The 25769-nt window shown below is 40.4% G+C and overlaps 1 protein-coding gene across 1 annotated transcript; it reads right to left on the bottom strand.

The window, feature by feature from the left end:
- On the bottom strand, positions 1 to 25326 carry LOC107588426 (fetuin-B). Its single transcript, XM_016276506.1, has 7 exons — positions 25057 to 25326; positions 24775 to 24885; positions 24162 to 24249; positions 23495 to 23661; positions 6362 to 6463; positions 6118 to 6198; positions 1 to 771 (listed from the first exon to the last, which is right to left on the bottom strand). Exons 1-7 carry the CDS (start codon positions 25249 to 25251, stop codon positions 346 to 348), a joined length of 1170 nt encoding a protein of 389 aa, XP_016131992.1. The 5' UTR covers positions 25252 to 25326; the 3' UTR covers positions 1 to 345.
- Positions 25327 to 25769: the final 443 nt, after the last annotated feature.

Below are 25769 nucleotides of genomic sequence, written 5' to 3'. Positions count from 1 at the left end.
TAAAATTAATGGTTTATTTGAAAGGTTCTCAAATATAACTGAGTTCAGCTTCATTTGGTACATAAACATCACCATTTCCTGTCAATGACCCATGTTTGTATTTTGTGCATAATTGCTATTAGCATTATCATAATATCAATATATAACATTATCAGAGGTTTAAAGAGATTTGCAATAAGTTTCAAAGAACGTAGAATTAAATATTTATTTGCTGGTTTTGACAAGGCTTTATAAGAGAACTGTTAAGTATCACATTTGATCTGAACACTTTATAAATTACACATCTGAGACCTTTTTCAAATTATTCCATTGACCTGAATTGTAAATGTTGTGACTAAAGGCTCTCTAGACGGTGGTGTAGCGAGAGACCCCCGGACAGGAGCGGAACGGAGACGGGACGCTGGGAAAGATGCTCAGGAACACAGGTGAATGAGGAGGTGCGGTGCTTGTGGGTATCTGCCTCCTCTGACGGCGTGCCACATAACGGAAGTTCAGCGGAGGTTTGATGGCACGAACAGAGCCGCCTGCTTCCTCGGATGAGTCGGACTCGGCAGATTCAGTGGATTCGCTGGAAGAGGTGGGAATGGTGGAGTCTAATGCTGGGAGTGATCCGGGTCCTGTAGGGATGGCCTGATACACGGGGTCAGCTAGCTGAGGTGTTACTGCTCCAACATCTGGGAATGATGGCTTATGGCCATGAGGAATATGAGCGCTGTGGGTTGTAGTTTTGGAAAACTTGTCCTCTTGCTGTGTTGGAGTGACAGCATGCACCTGTGAATCAGTGACAAAGTGCTGAGTGACCTCCTCATGGAGATTTTAAAACGATTAACGTGGCTAACGTGAAAAATGCTTAACGTGGCTTAATGCATTAAAACAGTGCTTTTAAATGACCAAACTCAAACAAACACATTATTAATAAAGCATACTATATACAGACAAGCAGATGAGTCCAGAATAAGAATGCTACGCATTTAATTAAGCATTAAGCATTTTCCTCCCATAAGAAAAACTTAACGTGGCTTAATGCATTTAAACAGTGTTTTTAAACAACCAAACTCAATAAACACATTATTAATAAAGCATACTATGTACAGACAAGCAGACGAGTCCAGAATAAGAATGCAATGCATTTAATTACGCATTAAGCATTTTACGGTTTCATTTTATGGTTTTCCAAAAACGCTTAACAGGTAATTAAAAGCATTGCGTTCTTATTCTGGACTCATCTGTTTGTCTTTGCATTGTATGCCTTATTAATAGTGTGTTTACTGAGGTTGGTCATTTAAAAACACTGTCTTAACGCATTAAGCCACGTTAAGTGTTTCCCTTGTGACGTGGGAGCAAAAAGCTTAACACGCAATTAAACGCATTGCCTTCACATTCAGGGCTCATCTGCTTGTCTGTTTACTGAGTTTGGATCCTTTAAAATACAGTTTTAATGCATTAATCCACGTTAAGCATTTTTCACATTAAGTGTTTTAGAATGTCCCCATCCTCGCAAAAACATACAGTGCATACAGCGCAAGCAGTGTAGTCTGATTACGAAACAAATAACTCTTATTAGTCAAGACACTCGCTAAAGCCCAAAACACACTGCATGATTTTAGCAATCCTATAAGATCACTGCATGTCACACTGTGCGACATGGATCGAATAAACTTGGCTACGACGTGTGTGACTATTGACTCATACGCTAGGACGCACATTACTGTAGAAGAATAAAACGTCATCAGTATGCGCTAGTGCTAAACAAAAAGAGCATGATAAATCACACTGGCAGCTGTATTTTTTATGTGTGCTGAAAAAAAGTGGAAAAAGGAGGGGATAAGTGCTCGAGGTAAGAAGTTTTATGTTTTAGCGCCATGTCGCGATGATTTCATGTTGCATTTTTATTGGTTGGTCTGTAAACGTGGATCATACCAGCAAACACACTATGCGATGGTCATGCTGTATCGTAGGCTATCTTTGGTTGCAAGACCGTGACAACGGCCGTCTTTGAACCTCTTTCACTGTACGACACAGGACCATCGATTAGGAGCCATGATCACAGAAATCGCCACGATCGTTTTACAATGCCAATCTTTTCGGGACAGCTGAAAATCGTGCAGTGTGTTTAGGGCTTAAGGAACATTTCTTTGTACTTTGGTCACTTAAAAAAAAAAAAAAAACTCTACACACAGTTTGCCTTTACCAACTTTCAGCAGTAAATTTCACATCCAAAACGCACTAAAACTACCACACTTTATACATGTATAACTAGCTAAGCTTGTCATCCAACAAACACAGACTAAAGCTTGGGACGGTAATTGACTCTCAAATGGACGTCTGTAAAAATAAATGTACATATCACCACAGTGATAAAACTTGTGGATTCGGATGGCGATTTATTCACAGTGGAGGAGTGAGTTCTGTGATCCTATGAACCCGGAAATGCGCTGATTATTTAAATCTCCTTTTTAAAAATAGGAAAATAGATGCGCTATAGTTGTATATAATTATATGCGATATATATATCTGTTTATAATACACATTTTTAAATTGTATTGCATACCTGCTGCTGCCATAATAAAAGACCCATTTCGAATGTTTACGTGCTTTTCTTCTCTTTCTGCTCCCAGTCGCTGTGGTGGAGCAGTTATGAAGTATTGTTCTTTTAAATACTTTCCATTTGGACAAGTAAATCACAGACTACCCACTGTAAATGGTGAAAATCATTTACGCCCCCCTGAGAAACAATTACCGTCCGAATTGGGCTATAGATTAAATCACCGCAAGATAAAAGAAGACATTAAATCTCTCAAGATCTCAGCAGAGGATGATTAAACAACCCCACAAACAGCTTTACCAACTTCACACATTACTAAACAGATTGGGCCTCATTCATTAAACACTCATTTTTGTGTAAATCATTCGTAAAGCTGTTCTGACGTAAATTTTCGGATTCATGAAAGTGATTGTATTTTCAAAATGTTAGTCGGTACGAAAGAAATGTACACATGCTCCCTACCACGTGTAAATGGTGCATAAAACGGTCCATGTTCTTTTTGGCAAACTGAAGACACTGAATTTTGATGCACTGCCATCATAATATTTTACAAGTTTGTTTTTTGTTTTTGTAGCTGAGAGTTCATAAACTGTCTAGCTTTGGGTAAAAGGCAGCGCTTGTCACTGTAACTTTTTACCCAGCCATCCAATCAATGGAGGAGGGGCGGGACAAATACTACACCGACCAATCATCCTACTTGTACAACAACAGAGAAGTTAATATTGCTGGTTACTGCATTTTTATATTCAGTAATATTCTTCAAAATGAGATGCTAGTAATACGTTACTGCCGAGGATATTTCTTATCATAGCAACCAAAGCGTCTGGAAAAACGCTGTGCAACCAAAGCGTTCTCAAGTGTTTTAAGAAGAGTGTCTGACATTTTTCAGCTGGCTAAAAACACTTTAAAGGACACATTAATTGAATATTTATTGTTAGGCATATGGCTTTTTAGTCTTTTTTTGCATTTATGCAATATTCTGGAGCCAAACCTGAGAAAGTAGACCAGAATATTACACTGCTTTCCTGGACACGCAATTTGTGTAGCTGTAATTCATAGGCGGGGATCAGGCCTACACTCTTAAAAATAAAGGTGCTTCACGATGCCATAGAATAACTTTTTTGTCTAAATGGTTCCATCAAGAACCTTTAACATCTGAAGAACCTTTCTGTTTCACAAAAGGTTCTTTGTGGCTAAAGAAGGTTCTTCAGATTATAAAAAGGTAAGAAAGAGATGGTTCTTTAAAGAACCTTTGACTGAATGGTTCTTTGTGGAACCAAAAATGGTTCTTCTATGGCATCGCTTGAAGAACCTTTTGAAGCACCTTTATTTTTAAGAGTGTATGCTAATTGTGAATGAGTGTGCATGCACGCCCTATTTATGAATGATGTTTAAATATCAAATCTGATGTTTACAAAGCGTTTGTGAATCCAGAGGAGAGTTTTCGGAAAGGTCCGTTTTACGCGCAAATTACTCAGAATTTACTCCTATATTTACGAATGTTTCATGAATAAGGCCCAATGACATTAGATGTTGATGTTTTACTTTTGTTTGAGTTACCATTATCAAGGTCAGTGTTTGTTTTAGTTGGGCTCTTTACCCTTGACTTTAAAACTTTAGAAATGTATTTGTTTGTCACAGCACTGTGCCAAGAAAAAATGCGATCAGGTGTTGGTTATGTTTTAATAAAGACATAATTAACATATAATGGCTTGAATAACTGAATTCATTCAATGTGTAATCTTCATTCGGAGTGTTGATGTAGTGGTATATGCTCAAGTAATCATATGTATATATTGTTTATTATTAGCATTATTAGTTATCATTTATTAAATAGGAGGGTGTTTACTTTCAATTATTATTCTTTTCTTTGCATAAAGTACTGTGTTATTATGCCAATTTGAACATCACCTAGACCTGTATACGCTGGCGGGTGACGCTAGGGGCGATAATGAGCCGCAGGGCAGGGAGCTTCATTTATATATGAAGAAGTCACACTGCCAGTCACTGAAACAAGATTCAATGATAACTAATTTCTTGCACTGTTTTTGTGTTTTACAGAGTATTTCAGCAATAAAACAATATATGTGCCACCAGAAGCTCCGCCTCTTCTGTGTGTGTAACATTACTTTTTTAACACTGAGGATTTTGCTGTGCAGGTAAAGTTAGAGATTATTTTCTTTGGTAAAATGTCTTCACAAAACAAGAATGACAGTACAATCCAGCACAAACTTATTCCTCCTGCAAGTATCCCCTGTTGTAAAGATGATAATGAAACTGAAAGACTGAGGCCTACACCTGTGTTTGGCTACATCTAACAGTTTGATAGCATTTCATTTTTTAGATTTGGTATTACTGTAGAAATGTAGCAAATTGCTTAATCAGCTTTGTATTATGTTGGGTTTATGCTTACATTTAACAGTTTTGTGGCTGAAAAGTACTGTATTTGGCCTGTAGGTATATAGAGCTTTGGCAATGTTTGTGTCTAAGTGAGATTTCATGTAATTTGAAAGATGTAGCCACCGAATTAATTTTATGCCAAAGCAATGGAAAATGGATCCACAGTTTAGCCACATAGCTGCTGTTGTGCTTAATGTGTGAAGAGGTTTGAAAAAGTAATGTACTGAGTATTGAGAAATGGGTCCTACAGTAAAAAATTATAATGCGGTGAGATGAAAAAATGCAATGTACTGTGTCACAAAATAATGGGAAAAAGTATTTTTTCTGACTGGCTTCATGCAAAAAGCAAACATATATCACAAGCAGTGTAGACTGATTATGAAACAACTGACTCTTATGAGAAGGTTGTAAAGAGTGGATGTTGGCTCACATTATTATTATTATTATTATTATTATTGTTATTATTTTATTATAGACTTTTTTCCCCAACATATTTGGGAACATTTTTCTAATGATAAATAACGCTAATGTTTTCTCAGCATAAAACAAGCCGTTGTTTAAAGAAAACAGTGGAATAATTTTTTCATTATTTCACCATTTGCTTGCGAGTGGTGCCGAAACTTCACACTTCCTGCTTTAAATTGGAGATGTATCTAATCTTTTTTTCCTATCTCTAAGAATAATCAGATGGAGCAATAAGATATGATATTGCCTTCAAGTCCTCCTGGAAAGTTCCTACAGTATAATATTCCTGTCAAAATAACTTGGAAAACAGAAAAAAATATCTGTTTTACTAGACACAAGACAGGAAGTATTTTTTTAGCATTGATGCAACAAAACTGTTAATTAAGAGCAAAGGGATGTGCATGTGGTGTGTAATTGATGCTGACATGATTTGAAGAAATCAACATGAGACGACTAGGACAAAAGAAGAAAGGAAGGAATTAAAACAGTCAATTTTAGTCTTTCCATTTAGACTTTTCTAGAGCGAGAGGATGATAAGTGCACAGGGGGATTCAGATCAGCTCTACTGGGTTTGGCTCAGTTTCCTTCTGTTACATTGAGGTGTTGATTTACCTTAGTCATCTGGCTTTTAGAGCTGGAAAGTTCTCACTTTCCAGAGTGTGACCTGGAGAAAAAGCCTGACAAGCAAATATGGATATTTAGGGTACCTGTGGGTGAAATATTTCACAGGACACCTTCACATCTTGCTGGCCGTGGCCAAAAACCTCCCCGACACAGAACCCAACAGGCTGAAATGAAAACAGACAATTTAGCAAATTAGGGAACACTTCATCACATAAAATTTTTATGGTGTGAGAAAAATAACATAGAAAATGTTAATAGTGGTAGATGTTATGTCATTCACATGGGATCCAATTTACATGGACGTAATGGCCGTTGGCAGCAACTCACCTCTTTACCTTCATGTCCTGGCTCACACAGAACCTCAGGGAATGGAGCGACTGAGCATTCCTGAATGGTGTACTCCACAAAACTAGCAGGAACAGGGGAGCTCTAAGAAATGAAATAAAAAGATTCATTAAATCTGGCCAGGGCAGAAGTCAGTGTCATTGTATTAAAGGGTTGGGTCATCCTAAAAAGTATTCTGTCATCACAAACTGCATTTTTATTAAATGATTACTTGGATTTGTTTCCACACAAAGAATTTAAATGGCTTCAGAAGAATGTTACTTTTATTATGCTTTTCTGTCCTTTTAAAAGCGTGATAATGTCAGTCCGCATTCACATTTATCACAATGTTGGGGTGAATTTAAATTAAGAATGGAAATGTAGAATAAAATAAAAATGTAAATGCCATGATCATGGTACAGTGTCGTTAGACTTGCAAGAATAATTTTCACACAGCGGTTAGGTACCCGCATTCAAACCGGTTATGCGGGTATTAACGCTAATTAGACAGAAGGTGGTGCTGGGAGAGAAAAGGTCACATTTACTGTTGTTTGGCAAAACTTTGCAGATGAAATCCAGTAATTTCAATAGGAATCTGTGTGATCTGGAAATTAGTGAAAAAGTCTCCTGCGCAGAAAGTGACCTCTATGTGAGCTGTGCTTTAAGGCAGCAGAAGAGCTGGGACAATCAGCTTTGAAGACTAATTTTATTCAGACTTATGTATTAGTCAATATCAGTTTCAGTTTTTCCTGTTCTTGTTGCATTTACACTGATTTAAACAGCAGATGTTCTCAGCATGTAACGTTTTGAGTGCATCTAAATGGTGAGTCTAGCTAGTGTAATCTATCTGATCTAACAGTGAGCATAGTTAATGTAGTGGAATAAAAACGACACATTGTCTGTTTCACTGCAACTTCAATAAAGGCAAGACAAAATTGTCGAAACTAGCGCTGGATACCTGAGGTAATTATGTTACTCTGTTTTCTGTGCAGAGCTTCTCCGCAATTTTGTCTGCTGTTTAAATGCACAAGTCCTTTAAATTCTAATGAATTCTGATTAGTTCTCAGTCCCTTATGAAAATTTTTTTTTATAGTAAAGGTTTTATTATAGTAAAAGTGTAATAACCATGTTTTTTTGGCATATTGATTACCATTTGTAATCCCACAATGTTACTACTATGGTTAGTGTAGCAAACCCATGGTTAATTTGTGGTTACCATGGTTTAACTATAGGAATTGTTTTGTTTTTATTTGTAGTAAAACCATGGTTAATTTTTGTAATGGTTGTTTTATCGTACATCACTGAGAGTGATCCCAGCACATGGATTCACTGTATTATTATCATCATAGTTGTTGTGTGAACTTCACTATTCTTTTAAATTTTAAATGATTTTTAGAACTCTGTAGTTATAGTTATTGTTATCATTCTTGGTGTAAACGGGCCTTTACACGTCGTTATGTTACTGACAACAGGCAATGGATTTTTTTCCCACTTAATTTAACTGAAATTGTATTAATGTGCAACCTTAACAAAAGGTGTGATTCTGAACTGTGAATTACATTTTTTATTTAATTAATTTTGAAATGTTGCGAAACCAAGGATCAAAATAGTTTGAAACTGAATTTGAAACCATTTCACGAGTTCGCCTTACAGATAATAAAGCGGGATGAATGGTATGTGTATTTGGTGTGCTGTCCGCCAAAGAGGGCTCCGAGCTCAGCATTTAGCCCAGGCCTAGACCCAGGGTGCCCCCCCCCCGTACTGGGGTAGGAACGGGCCGATGGTGAGTAGTCGGGGTAGTTGAGGGACGCTGAAAGACTGCAGAGAGAATGAAGGTAAGACAGCTTAGGCTATTTATAGAGGTTCTCTCTCGAGCTGATAGGATAGATTGTGTAATTGCTGATGATGAATTGGTCGGGTTAATTATCTGAACGTGCTCCTCTCGAACTTTGTTAATAAACCATCATTTGCTGAAATCACTTGACGAGTTTAAAACAAGCTCCAAACCACTGATTAGAAACCAAAAAATGTGTAAATGTTTCAAACTTTCAAAAGCAGGGTTTTGAACCATCACTATTTATCTCAGCGTTAATTGTGTATAGTTTAACTCGCTATTACAAGCTGTAGCTTAAAAAAGGAATTAAAAAAAAAAGTCATTTCCAGGTAATAAATAAAAGTTTATGAATAATGCAGTGCAAATTGGCATAACATTTATTAAAGCATAGAAACTATTCTGCCCTATGTGTTTGTTGTATATAAACCAATCATAAAATTGTCATTAGTAAAATATAGGAAAAATATGAAATAGAATACATATTATTTAAATATTATATACAAAATGATATATTACAAATGTATATATTATATACAAAAAGGTCACAACCCAGTAATCCTGGTCCAGCATCACATTACAAGAAACTTTGTTTGAAGTCAGGAAGGATGTTCACCCAGTGTTTCCAGATGCTCAAACCGTTTCTAGCCCACTTAGATCCCATTTGCAGACCAGAGAATGATCTAAAGCTTGAGCGTTTAAGGCTGAATATGCATAAACCCATGCTAGTGAGACCCATGAAATGGTTCTGTGCGTAACATGGCATGACCTGGTCCGACGCCTCTGGCCAGGGTTAAGTGTCAGGACCCCAACACTATGCTAGACCATACAATATCCTCTATGACTTTCTCTTGTCTAGTAGAGTATACCATCTGGGCTTTGGCAAAAGGGTTGGAAAGGCTAGGCTTCAAGCCATCTTTCTACGAAGGTTAAGTTTAAGGTGAGGGATGGTTCAGGGCTAGATTTAGACCCAACCAGCCTTGAGAATGCGAAGTTCCTGAATAAACTTGTTCTTAGGGCGTGAGTCAGTTAGGGATCGATCCCACTCCTTCCCCAAATCGAGTTAGTTTCAGGGCTTAACCTTACAGTATGAGGGTCAAGCACGCTCCCTTTATGATCCCCACGCCTATTAGGGTTAAGTAGCTTTGTGTGATTTTCAGGCATTGGTGGCCATTCCTAGTCCCCCCAAAAAAACCTTTGGCCTCGGGGAAATATTTAAGACACCTAATCAGTAGTATAACTCAGGATCATCAGGTGTTTCGGCTCTTTAAACACTAGACACCCTCCTCTGAGGCGGCCACGGCCAGGGTGATCAAACCTTCTCGTGTGCCAATTCCATTGTTGGGATCTAGACCGTTTTTAACTGATCATCCTTGTTTTAAAACTTCTCTTGCTTGCAAAAACTATTTTTAACTGTTTTTTTAAACTTATCTTGGGGGTCGGGAGTCAAGACTGGCAGATGTAAAGCATCAAGCTTCTACCAGTCTTTCCCGCTAAAAGCCAAGACAAACCGGACCGACATCATCCCCCGTGGGGACACCCGCCAGATGTGTTAACAGTTAAACTCTGCGGACCCGGATACGGGTCCAAAATCACGTTAAAAATGTGTATGCTTCATTTACATAGCCTTCCTTATATGGTATCAGCCCATATATGGGTTCATTTGAAAGCTTGGAGTATCTTCTTTACAAAGAATACCATTGCTTTTTGTTTTTATATTCATAAAGCAGTAAATTAAGCTTAGAAATGTATTCGTCCCACACACGATTTTCCGCCTAACCATTGCAAAAAAATTTTACGAAGAACGTGTATTTTATATATTTTTCACAAAAAAGTCAAGTCATATATCACAAGAATGCTCTCATTCTCAGGAATTTGACGATATAGATTATTTCATTGTGTGGCAATCATAGATAGAAATCATCTTCAATTGAATTGCGGGGGGAAAAAGGCAGATTTTTTTATGTGTAACATTCCAACTTGTAGCACTGCTTCAGTTAGCCGCAAACAGCCACAAATATATATAAACTCTATATTATCTTTTAGACTAGGATCTCTTCTTTCAAACAAGACAATTTTCACGTTTCTGCGTGCTTCCATCGGTGAGATATTCGCGTTCTGTCCAGGTAACGGAATCCAGCGCATCTGGAAATCATGGCTTTCCATCTCATTCCAGCGCGCAGGGAGCCCTTCTGATGTTATAGATATCTGCGGTCGGTTCTGGGCTGCAATTGGTCCGATTACATGTCACTCAGATCAGCCATTACAGACTTTGTGAACTCTGACACCTCTGCGTCACCACAGTGGGCGAGAGAGGGGGGTCTCCATCCGGTCGGTCAGCTAGTGGTGTCTGGCTGTTGTAGTTTGTGGACGCGAGAATTGGAGGCTTTTCTCCGCACGGAAGAGTTGTAGCGAGCGCGACTCGGATCATATTAGTCTATGATTATCATATTACAAGTAATATATGATGAAGAACGGTCAGCGGCGCCGTGGAGAGGAATGAGTGCGCGTCTGGGGAGGCTTTAGGAGCGAGTCTCCATGTGTTTGCGAGTCTTCTTTGTTATGAAACGTGTTAGCAATACTAGCAGTCGGATACATTGTTTATTGACAGAAAGCCATTACAGACTTTGTGAACTCTGACACCTTTGCGTCACCACAGTGGGCGAGAGAGGGGGGTCTCCATCCGGTCGGCCAGCTAGTGGTTTGCTGGCTGTTGTAGTTTATGGACGCGAGAATTGGAGGCTTTTCTCCGCACGGAAGAGTTGTAGCGAGCGCGACTCGGATCATATTAGTCTATGATTATCATATTACAAGTTATATATGATGAAGAACGGTCAGCGGCGCCGTGGAGAGGAATGAGTGCGCGTCTGGGGAGGCTTTAGGAGCGAGTCTCCATGTGTTTGCGAGTCTTCTTTGTTATGAAACGTGTTAGCAATACTAGCAGTCGGATACATTGTTTATTGACAGAAAAGTAGAGTACATTATGCATTTCAGTAAGTATTTCAATCAATAATCAATTAAAGTGCTTATGGCACAGAGTACAATAGGATTGTGGGGTTAATGTGTTTTATAAAGCCTGTTTTTGCAAAGGAAACTCACCATGACACATTTCGATGCAGAAATAGACATTCTGACTCGCTTCAGATATAATGTTCTAACTCCTGTTTAGAAGCTGTTATTTGAAAGATTCTTTTTTCTGGTACTTTGTGGCATGTAGTGGCATCAAACAAAGTAAATTGCAGAGAGTTGGGCCTAATAGAACCTGAATTACAGAATTTCAAAAAATATATTTTTTTTTAAAACTCCAAAAGCACCTATGTTTTTTTTTTGTTTATTGTAATATTTGAAAAATATATAATGTTATTTATAAAAAAATTACACTCAGTTCGTAGTTCAAAGGGTTTTCTTTACAATGAAACCATTTTTTTAAATTTCCTCCATTGTATGTGTGTAGGGCAAACAATTGAATTTGAGTATGAAAAATTTAAGCGAAAATACCAAAAACGCCCCAGAGAATATTTAACATCTGAACCGAAAACTTCTACTGGCCTTCACGATTTTCACCACTACGCAAACTCAGGATGAGTGCAAGGGTGATGGATACAAAATGTGCTGTTGCGTGAGAGGTGCTAATCACCCGTAAAAGACTGGGCTCCAATTAAGGCCTGTTAGCCCCAGGCCACCGTCCCTGTGTGCTGTCCAAGTGGATCCAGGGGGGCTGGATACTCACCGTACAAGTAAACTTTCGTTAACACCACACGGTATAGGTCACTTGAAAAAAAAATCGTATCTCAAACTAGAAACAAAGGCTGAGAGTATGAGACTGGCGAATGCACATTTCTGCACATCAGGCTTCTACCAGCCACACCCCTCTTAAAAGCTTATGCATTTTAAAACTGAACAGACATCATCCTTATCAGGACAACCTAAAACCAGAAAGTATCATCTATGCACCCCATACTTTGACCCAGTTACTTCCTCTGTGGTGACCAAGACAATTATATATCCCACCACCAATTCCTTTCATACCAGCTTCCAACCTAAAGCCATTTGGTTCCCCAATTACTTGGAGAAAAAAACGGTTATTCTTAATCTGAGTGAATCTCAATCTCCATTGTGTAACGCGTACCCCACACTGTCTATTACTCATCTAAGGAGCAATCAGAACAGGAGATGAAACAAAATCTTGTTCATAGGCCCCATAAATCACAGCTCCTGTCCCTTTATGAAATCTTTTTCAAATTTATGAAAACCATACCGGAAAAAATATCTATTGTAACAGTTACCTCCTGTCACATGGTTTATTACATCTAGTCATTTTACATTTAGTTATTTTGCAGACGCTTTTATCCAAAGCTACTTACAATTGGGGAATACATAAAGCGATTTTTCTTAAAGAGGCAAACAGGCACAGGAAGTGCTCGTAATACCAAGTTTCAGGCATTTGTTCAAATAAGTGGAAGGAATAAGTTAAGAGAAAGACAAAGTTTTTTAATTTAGGATGAAGTCAAGTAGCATCGAAAGAGATGAGTTTTCAGCTGTCGCTTGAAAATTGTCAGGGATTCAGCATTCCGGATAGGGGTGGAAAGATCATTCCACCAGCCAGGAATGGTGAACGAGAATGTTCTGTAAAGTGATTTTGAGCCTCTCTGTGATGGTACCACAAGGCATCGCTCACTAGCGGATCTCAGACTTCTGGAGGGGATGTATATTCGTAATAGTGAGTGGAAGTAGGTGGGTGCGGAGCCTGTGGCTGTTCTACTGTATATGCAAGCATCAATGTCTTGAACTTGATGCGAGCCGCAACCAGTAGCCAGTGCAAGGAGATAAAGAGAGGTGTAACATGGGGTCTTTTGGGATCATTGAAGACCAGTCGTGCCGCTGCATTCTGAATCATTTGTAGAGGTTTGATTGTGCTTGATGGAAGTCCAGCCAGAAGAGCATTGCAGTAGTCCAGCCTAGAAATGACAAGGGCCTGGACTAGAAGTTGTGCAACATGCTCCGTTAGAAAGGGCCTGATTTTTCTGATGTTGTGCAATGCCAATCTGCAAGATTGTGCAGTCTTTGCGATGTGGTCTTTGAAGGTCAGCTGGTCATCAAAGATTACACCAAGATTTCTGACCAAAGTTGATGGGGTAATTGTAGAAGAACCTAGCTGGATGGTGAAATCGTGCAGTAGAGTTGGAGTGGCAGTGAAGACAAGAAGTTCACTCTTTGCCAGGTTGAGCTGCAAGTAATGTTCTTTCATCCATGCCGAGATGTCCGCCAGGCAGCCTGAAATCTGTGCAGCTACCGCTGGATCATCTGGTTGAAATGAGAGATAGAGCTGTGTGTCATCAGCATAGCAATGGTAAGAGAAGCCATGTGCCTGTATGATGGGACCCAGTGATGTAGTGTATATGGAGAAGAGGAGGGGCCCAAGAACTGATCCCTGAGGAACCCCAGTGACCAGTGGATGTGCTTTGGATGCCTCTGCAGGCCACCCTGAAAGACCTACCAGTGAGATAGAATTCAAACCAGTGAAGAGGAATCCCTGTGATGCCCAGTGATGAGAGGGCGGGCAGGAGGATCTGATGATTGACAGTGTCAAAAGCAGCAGATAGATCCAGCAGAATAAGAACTGATGATTTGGAATCAGCTTTTGTAATCCGCAAGGCTTCCGTGACTAACAGTAGCGCAGTCTCAGTTGAATGGCCACTCCTGAAACCTGACTGGTTAGAGTCCAGTTTGTTGTTCTGTGAAAGAAACAATGATACCTGGTTGAAAACAACTTGTTCAAGGGTTTTCGCTATGAATGGAAGGAGAGAGATAGGTCTGTAACTATCTGTAAGTGAAGTGTTTAATGTAGGTTTTTTGAGCAGTGGGGTTACCTGAGCCTGCTTGAATGCAGTGGGGTAAGTGCCTGTGAGGAGAGATGTGTTGATGATGTGTGTGAGTGCTGGTAAGAGTGTAAGAGAAACTGCTTGGAGAAGGTGTGAGGGGATTGGGTCTAGAAGGCATGTTGTAGGATGGCTGGAAAGGAGAAGTTTTGATACTTCTGCCTCAGTGAGGGGACAGAAGGAGAAGATGGGAGTTTTAGTAGTGGGTGTGGTTGGTTTGAGGTCCTCTGAGTGTGGGGCTGAGAATTGACTACTGATTGTTCTAGCTTTGTCTGTGAAGAATGTGGCAAAATCATCAGCTGTTATAGAAGTGGTGGAGGGGGACAGAGGAGAGAATTAAATGTTTTGAAGAGATTACGTGTGTCTGGAACACTGTTGATCCTGTTGTGGAAATATGAAGATTTGGCAGTATGGACTTTAGCAGAGAAAGATGAAAGCAAAGACTGATACATACTCAGGTCAAATGGATCTTTTGATTTGCGCCATTTTCTCTCTGCTGCCCTGAGTTTGGTCCGATGCTCACGAAGAACATCGGATAACCAGGGGTTAGAAGGGGTAGCCCGTGCTGGCCTGGAGGAGAGACGACAAATATTGTCTAGACAAGAGGTTAAAGTAGAGCATAAAGTGTCAGTTGCTGAATTCTCATCCAGAGATGAGAAATGGGTAGGTGAGGGAAGAGAGGAGGATACTACAGAGGAAAGATGGGAGGGTGAAAGGGAGCATAGGTTTTGTCTAAAAGTAACTGGTATAGGGGTTGGTGGCACACAGGTAGCAAAACGTAGTTTAAATGTAATGAAGAAATGGTCAGAGATATTTAGGGGGTCTACCAAAATGTTGTCTGCAGTACAATTGCATGTGTAAATTAAGTCAAGTTGGTTGCCTGATTTATGCGTGCTTTTAGTGGTAAGGCGTTTGAGATCAAATGAAGCAAGGAGTGAATGGAAGTCTGTAGCATAAGGCTTGTCCAGATGAATGTTGAAGTCGCCAAAGACTAAAAGTGGTCAAAGACATCCAGCTCCTCTAGGAAGGTGCCTAGATTTTGTCCAGGAGGGTGGTAAATTACCACAACCTGGAGTTTTATAGGAGCTATTACAGTAATCGCATGAGATTCAAATGAGTTATAATTGCATAAGGGAGAGTGGGTTGAGTATTTCCAATTGTTTGACCAGTGCCCCCACCCTGATCAACCTGACATGGGGTGTGAGAGAAAGAGAAATTGTCGGAGAGAGCAGCTGGGGTTGCTGAGTGTTCTGAACGAATCCAGGTCTCAGTCAAGCCCAAGATGTTGAGTGTGGATTGTAAAGAAAAAGCAGAAATGAAGTCTGCTTTGTTGACAGCTGACTGACAATTCCAGAGACCCACAGAGAAAGAAAGAGGTGCAGTAGAAGATGTAGAGATAGGATGCAGGTTAGCAAGATTGTGTTGCCGTCTGCGTGTGATGTTAGAGCGTTGTTGAGAGACAACAGGAATGATTTGGAAACACATGATAGAGGTGGAAAAGAGAGGACAGAAAAGGAGAGTGTGTAAAGGGAAGATAAAAAATAATACTTAAGTGCGCTGCCGGTTTCATTGCTCGGTAAAGTCGCAGGTCTTTACACTCGTTGGGCTGAACGTTTCTGTTGACGCTTCCGAGTCAGTGCACAGACATCAAAGAAATACACCGTCTAAGAGACTAAAGTGAAAACAGCTGTGGCCGCCTTCTAATTAGCACAGACAATAGCCTATAGCAGGGCATTTACTCAAATCGAAACTACAGTTCGCACTTAAGTGCAGGAAGAGAGCAATGCAAATAACACAGGCTCCTTCTTAGCCGACGGCAATTATCATAATTACCAGTAAGTGCAATCAAAAATACAAACTACAAAGAAAATACAAAGTAGAAATAGGTAGACAATGAAATATTCCTTCCTAGCAGCAAGTAATCATTTAAAACAACAGATCTCCAATCACAGTATTAAGCAAAACACTCATGCACTGCCGTCCGTCTCTTCTGTTGACTAATCGCTATTTTTGGTGCTATGCTCATCCCGACCACTAGGCGACACAAGTAGCTTCACTATTTTTCTGTATAAAACAGTAAGCAGTAGAGTAAAAAGCAGATTCTGTTTTAATCCCTTTAATCCCTGTTTTAATCTTTGTAATACAAACAATTCTGGTCTGAGAAACGTTTAGTTTGCTGCTCAACTGTAAGTTTGCTGTTCTGTTTCACACTTTGCTGTCTATATGTAATTTGTGGGTGCTTTTATTAAATTTAACTTTAGTGGAGTTTACTGTTTTGTGTATAATGTTTGTTTGGTTACTGTATGGACTCTGATTAGTTGTTATCTTTTCTAGAGGATTTTTATTTGTTCCAATTCATGCTTTGCTAACGACTATGAGGAGTGTATGAACAACTTTGGTGTTCCTTTTAGTTCGTTATCGCACCTGTACAAGGATTATACCCAAAGCTACCCAGCCTACCTCTGCAAGGATTTGCATTGCATCCATCGTCTCATCAACAGATAAGACTGTTAAACTGCACTAATTTACAAAATTGGCACAAATCGTCATCAGCACTGCTGGACATTCCAAATTCAAAACCCTGCTCATTTATTCTGGGCATTATGTTTTGGTTTTTTGGGGGGTTTTTTGTGACTTTTTACTGGGGGAATTTGTATATTTGTAAAGTGTTTAATATGGTGTTTGTGAATATTTGGCATGGATGGTTTAATACAGTTTGGAAAAGGGTTATCCTATTTTTTTATTTTTTGCATTTATCAAAACTTTTTATTCACCGTAACCAGTAGGACCTCTTGCAAAATTGATCCCCCCTTTTACTTCTATAACAGGCCCGGTTTAAGGTAGTCGGGACAGTTATACTATATATACGCACATGCGCATATATATATATACCTACTCTGTATGAGTCATGAGTAATACCCTAAATGCTTTGTGTTGAGGAGAAATATATGCTATTATGATTTTAAACATTCTAACTTGAAATTTGCACCTGGTTGTTGATAAAACAGTGAGAAAAAATACTCATTAGCTTACTTTAAAGGATTCATATATCATATCTAGAAACCAGAATATCAGAGACTTCAAGGTGGGCTCTTTTGTTTGGAGCAAGTATGCTATAAACAACCCAGAACACCATAGCAATGACACAGCAACACCCTGGCATTTATTGTATGTATAAATATTTTATATGATTTATATATATATATATATATATATATATATATATATATATATATATATAAGCAATATAACCCCTTGTTTCTTTTTAACTAAAACAAAGTTAATATCTTCTCATCTCCATCCTATCATTCAGGCCATTTGGGTCCCTTGTGTTTAGCTTCTTAAACCATATATGCTCTTTATACAACTGCTGTCTGGTCGTTCATCGCCTATTCCATACATAACTACCACATTTTGCTATAAGTTTGATTGCGTCATATAATAATTGCTGTTAATATTATTCATCGTCTGTTTTATTACGTCTTAATTTTTTATTTGGTTCGTCTGGTCAGAGGAGAACTGGCCCCCCGACTGAGCCTGGTTTCTCCCAAGGTTTTTTCTCCATTCTGTCACCGATGGAGTTTTGGTTCCTTGCCGCTGTCGCCTCTGGCTTGCTTAGTTGGGGACACTTTATTTCCAACGATATCGTTGACATGATTGCAAAGATATTATTTAAACTGAGCTGGATGTTGACATCACTGAATTCAATGATGAACTGTCTTTAACTGAAAAATTAGTGTTTACTATTGTCATTTTGCATTATTGACACTATTTTCCTAATTAATGCTGTTCAGTTGCTTTGTCACAATCTGTATTGTTAAAAGCGCTATATAAATAAAGGTGACTTGACTTGACTTGACTATTGTGTTCCAACCCTTGGATCCACAAATTGTTGGCTCCATGCTTCCTGAAATGCTCTATTTAAGGGTCTCCCAGTCCCTCCTCCTGACCCAGATTGAACAGTATACCTATGTTGGTATAAACGTGTTTTGATGGTATTCCATGTTTGCCCCACATACTGTTTACCACATCTGGCACACCGAATCACATAAATACAATTCTTAGTGGCCAACGGGATCCTCAGTAAGTGGAAAGCCTCCTGTTTTCCCCTCGTTTTTATGGCCCACGGCCTTCTTGCCTCCCTGACCTTTCTCCGGTCACCGGAAGATGGCTATGTACCAACAAATCTCTGAGGTTTATATTTCGCCTGTAGGTTGACAACACTGTGCCTCCTTCCCCTGCCAGGGTGCGGGCCAAGATTTGAGAAAAATAAATGACTAACTGGGTATGACTGGGTAAGTAAACCATTGCTTGAACCACAATGCTCCTTATAAATTGTCCATAGCCATGTTCTGGAGTATCCCCTACCCTGGAGAGCTTTGAACAGGACCCATTTAGCCTCCTGAGATCTTCATCCCGTGTACAAATCCTGCTAAATCATAATAGCTGTGCCCGAACAATGCCCCGAAAAGTGTGGCGGGGATGATAACTGTGATAATGTAATAGCGCATGGGTGTCGGTGTCCTTAAAAAAAACTTTGAAGTCCAATTTCCTGGAGGTCACAAATCCCAGCCCCTTATACACCTTTGTATCCAGGAAATCCGCTCCCCGGTCATCCAATAACACTTTAACCTTATTAGAGGAATGATACGAATTGAGGCTCTCCAAAATGCTTTGAAAATCCATGTTGTGGCCATGTTGCTAAATTCCCCACACATCATCCAAAAACCTAAAAATAACACGGGGGTAACTTGGTATATTCAGGAAAAACTGACTCCTCCCATTTCACCATATAGATGTTAGCACATGCCGGTGCAAACCCCTATGGCCGTCCCCTTGATCTTTAAATAGTCAAACTCAACTCAAGGAGCTCCAAGATCGCCTCCTCCGGTCGGGAAGCATCTGGAAACTTAGTAAAACATTCTCGTACCTCCCTCAGACCCAAGGGGGTTTTGATATTTGTATGTAAACTTTCCACATACAGTGGGGGGGGGGGGGGAAACCTTAACTTTTTCCAAAAAAAAAAAAAAGCATAAGTGTCTCTTACATAACTGGGGTGCTTGGTTGATAATGGATTTAAATAAAAAATATATAAATTCTGCCAACTGGTAACTCCCACTCCCACAATTGGAAACTGTGGGGCAACCTAGGGGCATCCAAGGGGTCAGCCACTTATCCAGGGGCTTATGGACTTTGGGCAGTAAATAAAAAAACATTTTGGTCTGGGCTTGGGTTCCCCCAGTAAATATTCTGCCTGTCACCGACAGATGTGTCCTCCCCTGACCAGGGAATTCACCACTTGTTCAATTCAGTGGATCTATTCCTGAAACACTGGAGTCATTAACCTAACCTAGTCATTAACCTAGCATAAAAGCTTTTGTCTTCCAATTGACAAAGTCCCTTCTGGACATATTGCGTCCATTAGGATTATCACGCTTCCCTTGTCATCTGGTTTAATTATAATGTTCCTCCTGTGGGACAATTTCTCCAAAGCTTGTATTTCTGCCACTTTTAAATTAGGAATTGGGTCTTGTATTCCTGCGGCCACTTGCTGGACATCATCTACATTCCTCAGGGAAAAAATCCCACATTTCCCCCGGTAAGTCCTGGGGTGGAGGAATCCAGCTTGACCGTAAGCAAAAAGGTCTTGCCGAATCAAATCCGAGCACGGCCTAAAGAAATTTGTCCTCTGCATTTTAACAAAAAACTGGCCTAAATCCGCCAAAGACATATTTTCTAAAGTTGTAACTAAATGGGAAGGGATAAATGATAAACTTTTGTCAACAACTGAGATCTGTACCAGAGATAACTCAAAAATCTCAAATTAATAGCCAATTTCTTCTGTAATGGGCCCTTTTCAATGGACCCATTAATTTTAAGTTTAAATGCCCCATCCAGTGCCTAAAGTACACATAGCCTCCACTGTTTGTGGCACCCAATGAAGCTTGTCTGCCTCCATTTGGAACAATTCCAAATTGGGATTCTGTGGCCTGCTTCCTCAATGCAGCTGTTTAACATCTTCAGGTTCTCCACTTGTCGCCTCAGCAACCCCTTATGATAGTTAATTTTCCACCAACGTTCCAACGCCGCCTTCATAATCATCGGATTACCCTGGTCCCCATTATTAATTCCAAAAGCCAAAACAACATGTTGGGTGTGACGAGTAGGGCGGAGCCGTGGGAATGGAGCGAGGCTGGTGGAGTAAGTGATAATGCACGACACCTGCACCACTCACCGGTCTCGAGTCCCACGAAGGAGCTCCGGAAGGATAAAAGGAGGAGTGACGACAATGAAGGACGAGAGAGGACCAGGCCTGGACTTTATTTTAACACCGCTTTTTGCTTCTCAAGATGTTAATTGAAGAAATGGAGTGGTGTGGATTACTTGTGAATTATTGTGTTTTTTATCAGCTGTCCGGACTCCCACTCCGACGGCACCCATGTAACAAAGTTCGTAGATCGGGAAGGAGGCGGGAACCGGTGAACATTTAAACAAAACTTTAATAATAAAATAAACACAAAACAGCACGACAGCCCCTCACGGACGACTGCTGCGCACAAACAAAACCAAAACACAAAATAAAGTCCAGGCCTGGCCCTCCCTCGTCCTTCACTGTCGTCACTCCTCCTTTTATCCTTCTGGAGCTCCTCCGTGGGACTCGAGACCGGTGAGTGGCGCAGGTGTCGTGCATTATCACTTACTCCGCCGGCCTCGCTCTGTTCCCACTGCTCTTGGCCCCGCACCACTCGTCACATTGGGTATTGGCTGACATTGGGGTCCTGTGCTTAATAATATGATATGCTTGGGCCAAATTCGCCCCCGGGTAATAATTTACCTCCACATTTATGTCATCAATGGGTGAAAAACGACCCACATTTTAGTTCCTCATAATCAGTATCGGTCTAGTGGGGGCAAAACTCCAAATTTTATATTTGACACCATGGTGATCATGCCTCTTATGTAGGCCCTGGGCTGCCACTTGGGGATCTACAGTAACCACCCCCTTATCTTTTGGCTTTGGAAACTGTAAGCCTGTTGAAGAACCTGCGGGAGGGCTTTTACACGGAAGCTCTCCGCTCGGGCCCACTATGTTGGACTCCCCCTGAACTATAAGCTGAGCCTGACCTGGTTCCTAGGACCCCGACCGATTAAGCTCTTCTTGCAACTTGTCCAAGTGTTCCTCCCCCAGACTCCTCTGGCCCTGTTCTTGCTCCAGGGCCTCCCCTTTGTCCAAGCCACGGGTAGGCTTGGTGTCATAGGACACCAGAACGAAGGTCTTGGAGGATCTTGGACTGTTGTTACAACCTCTCGACCTTCATTCCCCTGCATAATTTGTACCTTCACTGCTGCCGTTGATGATGGGGGCCCCTCAATGCAAAGATACAATATACCCCCCTCCCCCTCCCTCAGAATCTGCTGAGAGCTTTCTGGCATTCCCCTCCCTGCTGCTGCTTCTGCTATACCTGGGGCTTCCTCTGTCATCAGTTTTCAACCTCCTCAGACGCTAAACTTATTGTTGATTCCCAGATAGTTTTCATATCCTTCCGGGTCCATTTCACCACTACCTGTCATGCCTCCTTCCAGCGCAGCAGCGATGAATCCGACAACTCTGCCCTGGCCCCCTGCAGAGCCTCCCGACAATGATTATGCAGGATATCCACCCCCGTATGAAGCCAAATTTGGGCATTACCGTAAATCTGCCAATTTGTGTCCATGGAGGGGAGAGCCGGATGAACTCCCATCTTGATGTTCTTTGCCATACATTCTAGACCCACCGGCCAACGATTCTGATTCTCCACAAGCTGAATCATGCTGGCATGACGAAATGCTTTCAGAAACCTATTCAAGCTCGTAATCAGTCCTCTGGATTCTCTGAAAACCCTTACAAGTAGGTGAGTTCATATCCCCCCAATAAATTAATCAACCAGTGGATCAGGAGACGATAGGCCTGTCCGGGCCACACATCTCCTATAGGAGCCTGTCCGGGCTCGATCCGCTCTCCCTTCACAAGTCCCCCGGCTCTAATTCCAAGTGGACCACGGGAGGAACTTCAAACTTCCTAAAAGAAACCCCCCACCCCTCCTCCCCCCAAAAACCTTTGTAACAACCCTGCCAGATCCCCACTTCCAATCTTTCCAACCATCAAAAGGCCAATCTTAAACTCAGCAGGAAATACCATCTACCTAGGAGCAGAACTGCCAGGTCCCTGGTCAAACCTGCTCCAAACCGGTGAACCCAGCCCAAGCCGGAAGTCTCTGACTAAATAAATGCGGCCCAGCATCTCACTTCTCCCCAGAGAAAAAACATTACCAAGAAAGAAAGGCCCACCACAATAACATGCAATTTTCCGTTATGTCAAGTCCGATGGCTCTGGTCAAGGTTAGGTGTTTGAAAATTACAACAGCTCCCCCCTAACCAGCACCCAGCTGGGAAGGTTTGGAATAGGGAGACTGAGGCAAGGGCACGGGCCAATGCACATTAGATTATACCGTCCCCCCCTCCAGGAGAAATGCCAAGATGGTCATGTGGACTATAATAAAGCAAAACATAAGACAAAAAGAAGATTCCCTAATCCATCCTTGTAGGGTTATGAAAAGCAGGGCTCTGGCTTCTAGGGTTATGAAAGTAAATACGAAACTATGCAAGCAAACCCACATCTGCCCCCTAATCCAAAATGACTAATCAACTCCTGTTTGGGAGATCCCCTCTTGACATCGGGCCCATATGGTGGCTGTGAAGTGCAAAACAAATCACAATTCTGAAAACAGAATAACAAATTACAAACGCAAATGCAAGTCTAAAAAACAAAATAACAAACAACAATTCAGAAAACAAAATAAGTCAGAAAACGCAACGACAAATCAGACAAACCAGAAGAGGTAGGTATAGTTTGAGACAGCGCCATTGGTTTGGGATTACTCACCGCTGACTGGACGAGACATCTGTCAATCAACATATACAGGAAGAACCAGCCGAAGAACAGCAGAGTCGTGGTAGAAAGTTCGGATATGGTATTAAAGTAGCTCAGTTTAAATGTATTGTATGAATTGCCCTTACTATGGAATAAAAAATACGGGGTGTCTATTTAACGTGTTTTTTTTACATTTCTGTCCCCCTCACTTCTGAAATGATGGCTAACGCCTCTGTTGGCAACCATATGAAAAGTAGGCATGCTTGTTCGCATAACAGATCACAAAAAAAGCTTGCTGCATGCCATCTAAGATGCCTTCATGTGACTATGCTTTACATTATTTAAGGCTAGGATACTTATATAGGAATTACTGTTGTCAAGTAATTTTCATTCATGATGTTTCCCCATGTAAAATTTCACAATATAACCCAGTATTATGGTGTACCATGGCAAACCTCAGTGACAACACCGCTTAATAAATTGGGAAAAACTGATGAATTGTCATCTTTTGCAACCTGATGGGAGGCTCTGGTGATGGTGTTCACAGTCAGGCTAACAGGAAGCGTGCTCTGTCTATTGTATTTAAGGAGGGATGTCCGAGCTGCAGTGATGGCTTCATTACTGTCGACCGGCAGCAGCAGAGGACAGTCCGGACACGTCAAGCGTAACTTCTCTGGAGGGTCTTGGAGAAGGAAAGTAGAGAGATTAGTTCTTTAAGTGAGTAGGATAAAAGAAAAATTGGAAGTTGCATTTGTTAAAACAGCAGTGAAGCATTGCAGTAGTTTAATACGTTTATTTGACAAAAGCAAGACCTCAAACCTTGTTTGTCAATCAATTCAAAGACTTATTTCCATTGTGGTCCTTGCTGTTAAACAGAACTTGTAATTGCTATTAAGCAGTAAATAAAATTACTTACTGAGAATCTTTTATGTTAAACACTTCAAACAAGAGCATAGTTTAATATATCCTGCTCTGTCATGTGCTTTGATGCATGCGTGTGCTGTTTACTGGATTTGAGATGCATGAAATGCACATTTATTTTTTATATAAATTATCATAGTAATTGTTAGTTGCAGCTCCATTCTAGTTTTGCATAAGCTAAAAGGTTCACATTTTGAGATTTCTATTTTGCAGGGAACTCCTGCAAATGCGTGCAGAAAGAAATGGAAGTAACTGGTTGACCTGGTACGAGTGTGCAGTCATAGCTGTAGAGGTAAGAGAAGCCCTCAGGTGTGTGGAGCACTGTGGTGTTACAGTTTCCAGAGATTTGCTACAACACAGGAAACATAAATTGTCCATAAACCAACATAAAACACCCTTTTTTCTTACTCTTTTCTAGAAATATTAAAACCAGATTCTGTGAAACATCTGTTACTTCATGGATTAATATGAGTTAGAAGTTGGATTAGTCATGATATATCACTTTTCATGTGAGCTGTTTTTCATGTTTCTCATTTTAAAAAAGCCACTTTTCGCCACCATCACTTACCTCTTTTTCACAATGCAAAGCACAGGTTTTAAAGTGCAATAATAGATTAAACAAAGCTAGAGATTTTAGTCTGAGGTCCAGATTTGCATCCGTTAAATGGACATAATAAAGCTGCATGCAGCGAAAAATGTTAATGGAAAATGTTCTGCTGGTTAATCTTAAGCCCATGGTCAACATTTGTGAATTTACCAGATGGAATTTTAAACGGAGATAAACAACACTACTACACTGTCAACCAGAGGCCATATATTCAATCCAAACATTAAGATGTACAGTAGCAGCAAATAACTGAAGCTGAAGCCTTACTGTTTCCATGAAAGGTCTAATAGCACATTTCTTCCACGATTTGGGACTGAGGACATGGCACTTGGTCTCAAGGACATCTAAATCAAGATAATAGACCTTTCCAGCTGGACCCTACAGCACAGGAAAGTGGACCTATGAAATAAACAGGTTCTTGCAAAGATGAAAAATACATATATAGTCTGGCTTCGAATCTGTAAAAACAATTAATTGATCAATATGAGTAGATCTGTGAATGGTATGGTCGCCTTTCCACTGGTAAAAATGACAGCACTGTTTACCAACCTGTTGATGCGCCTGGACGTTTGTGATTCTGTTAAGGGCAAATTTGTAACCTGTTTGTCTGTCCTCGTTTACGTACGTGACGGCCAGTCGGGACAACTTCTCCACAGTCTTGTCGTCACAGGGAACATGAACTAAACTTGTCCCCGAGACACACAAAATGTTTGCGGTCAGAAAAATCCAAATCAGAGTCAACATCTTTCTTTCTCATTAGAGATCACGCACAGGATAACCAGGTTTATTTCAAATGCAGCCTAGCATCCATTTATACCAGGAGATGAATGTGACTTTGGAATCAGGTTTGATAAACATTAACAAGATGATCAATGTGTGACCTCACTGTGATGTAAACAGCATGTGTGTGTCATAGTCTACAGGCTCCAAATCTATCCAAACTGATTCACAATATACACTTTAAACGAAAATATAAGAAGAATAATCAATATTTAAAATACAAATAAACACTCTACCTTAGGAATGCTCATTCCTCCTTGTGAAGACCAGTCATGTGCAGTAGAGTTACGTTCCACACAAAACCTATTTAATTTTCTTATGAAAAGACCTTGATTGGCTAGTTCATGTGTGTTTGTTTAGAGATAGACCTAACTTAGAGGAAGGTCGATATTTAGGTCCTGAGAGGAGTTTTTTGGCTATATACTCTCACATGCAGTAGTTATACTTTATTCGATCAGAAGATGGCGCTGGTATTGCAAAGA

Source organism: Sinocyclocheilus grahami, unplaced genomic scaffold (genome assembly GCF_001515645.1).
Source record: "Sinocyclocheilus grahami isolate Dianchi unplaced genomic scaffold, SAMN03320097.WGS_v1.1 scaffold103.1, whole genome shotgun sequence".
In the NCBI taxonomy this organism is placed as follows: domain Eukaryota; kingdom Metazoa; phylum Chordata; class Actinopteri; order Cypriniformes; family Cyprinidae; genus Sinocyclocheilus; species Sinocyclocheilus grahami.
This window is presented reverse-complemented; position numbering and strand designations above follow the sequence as displayed.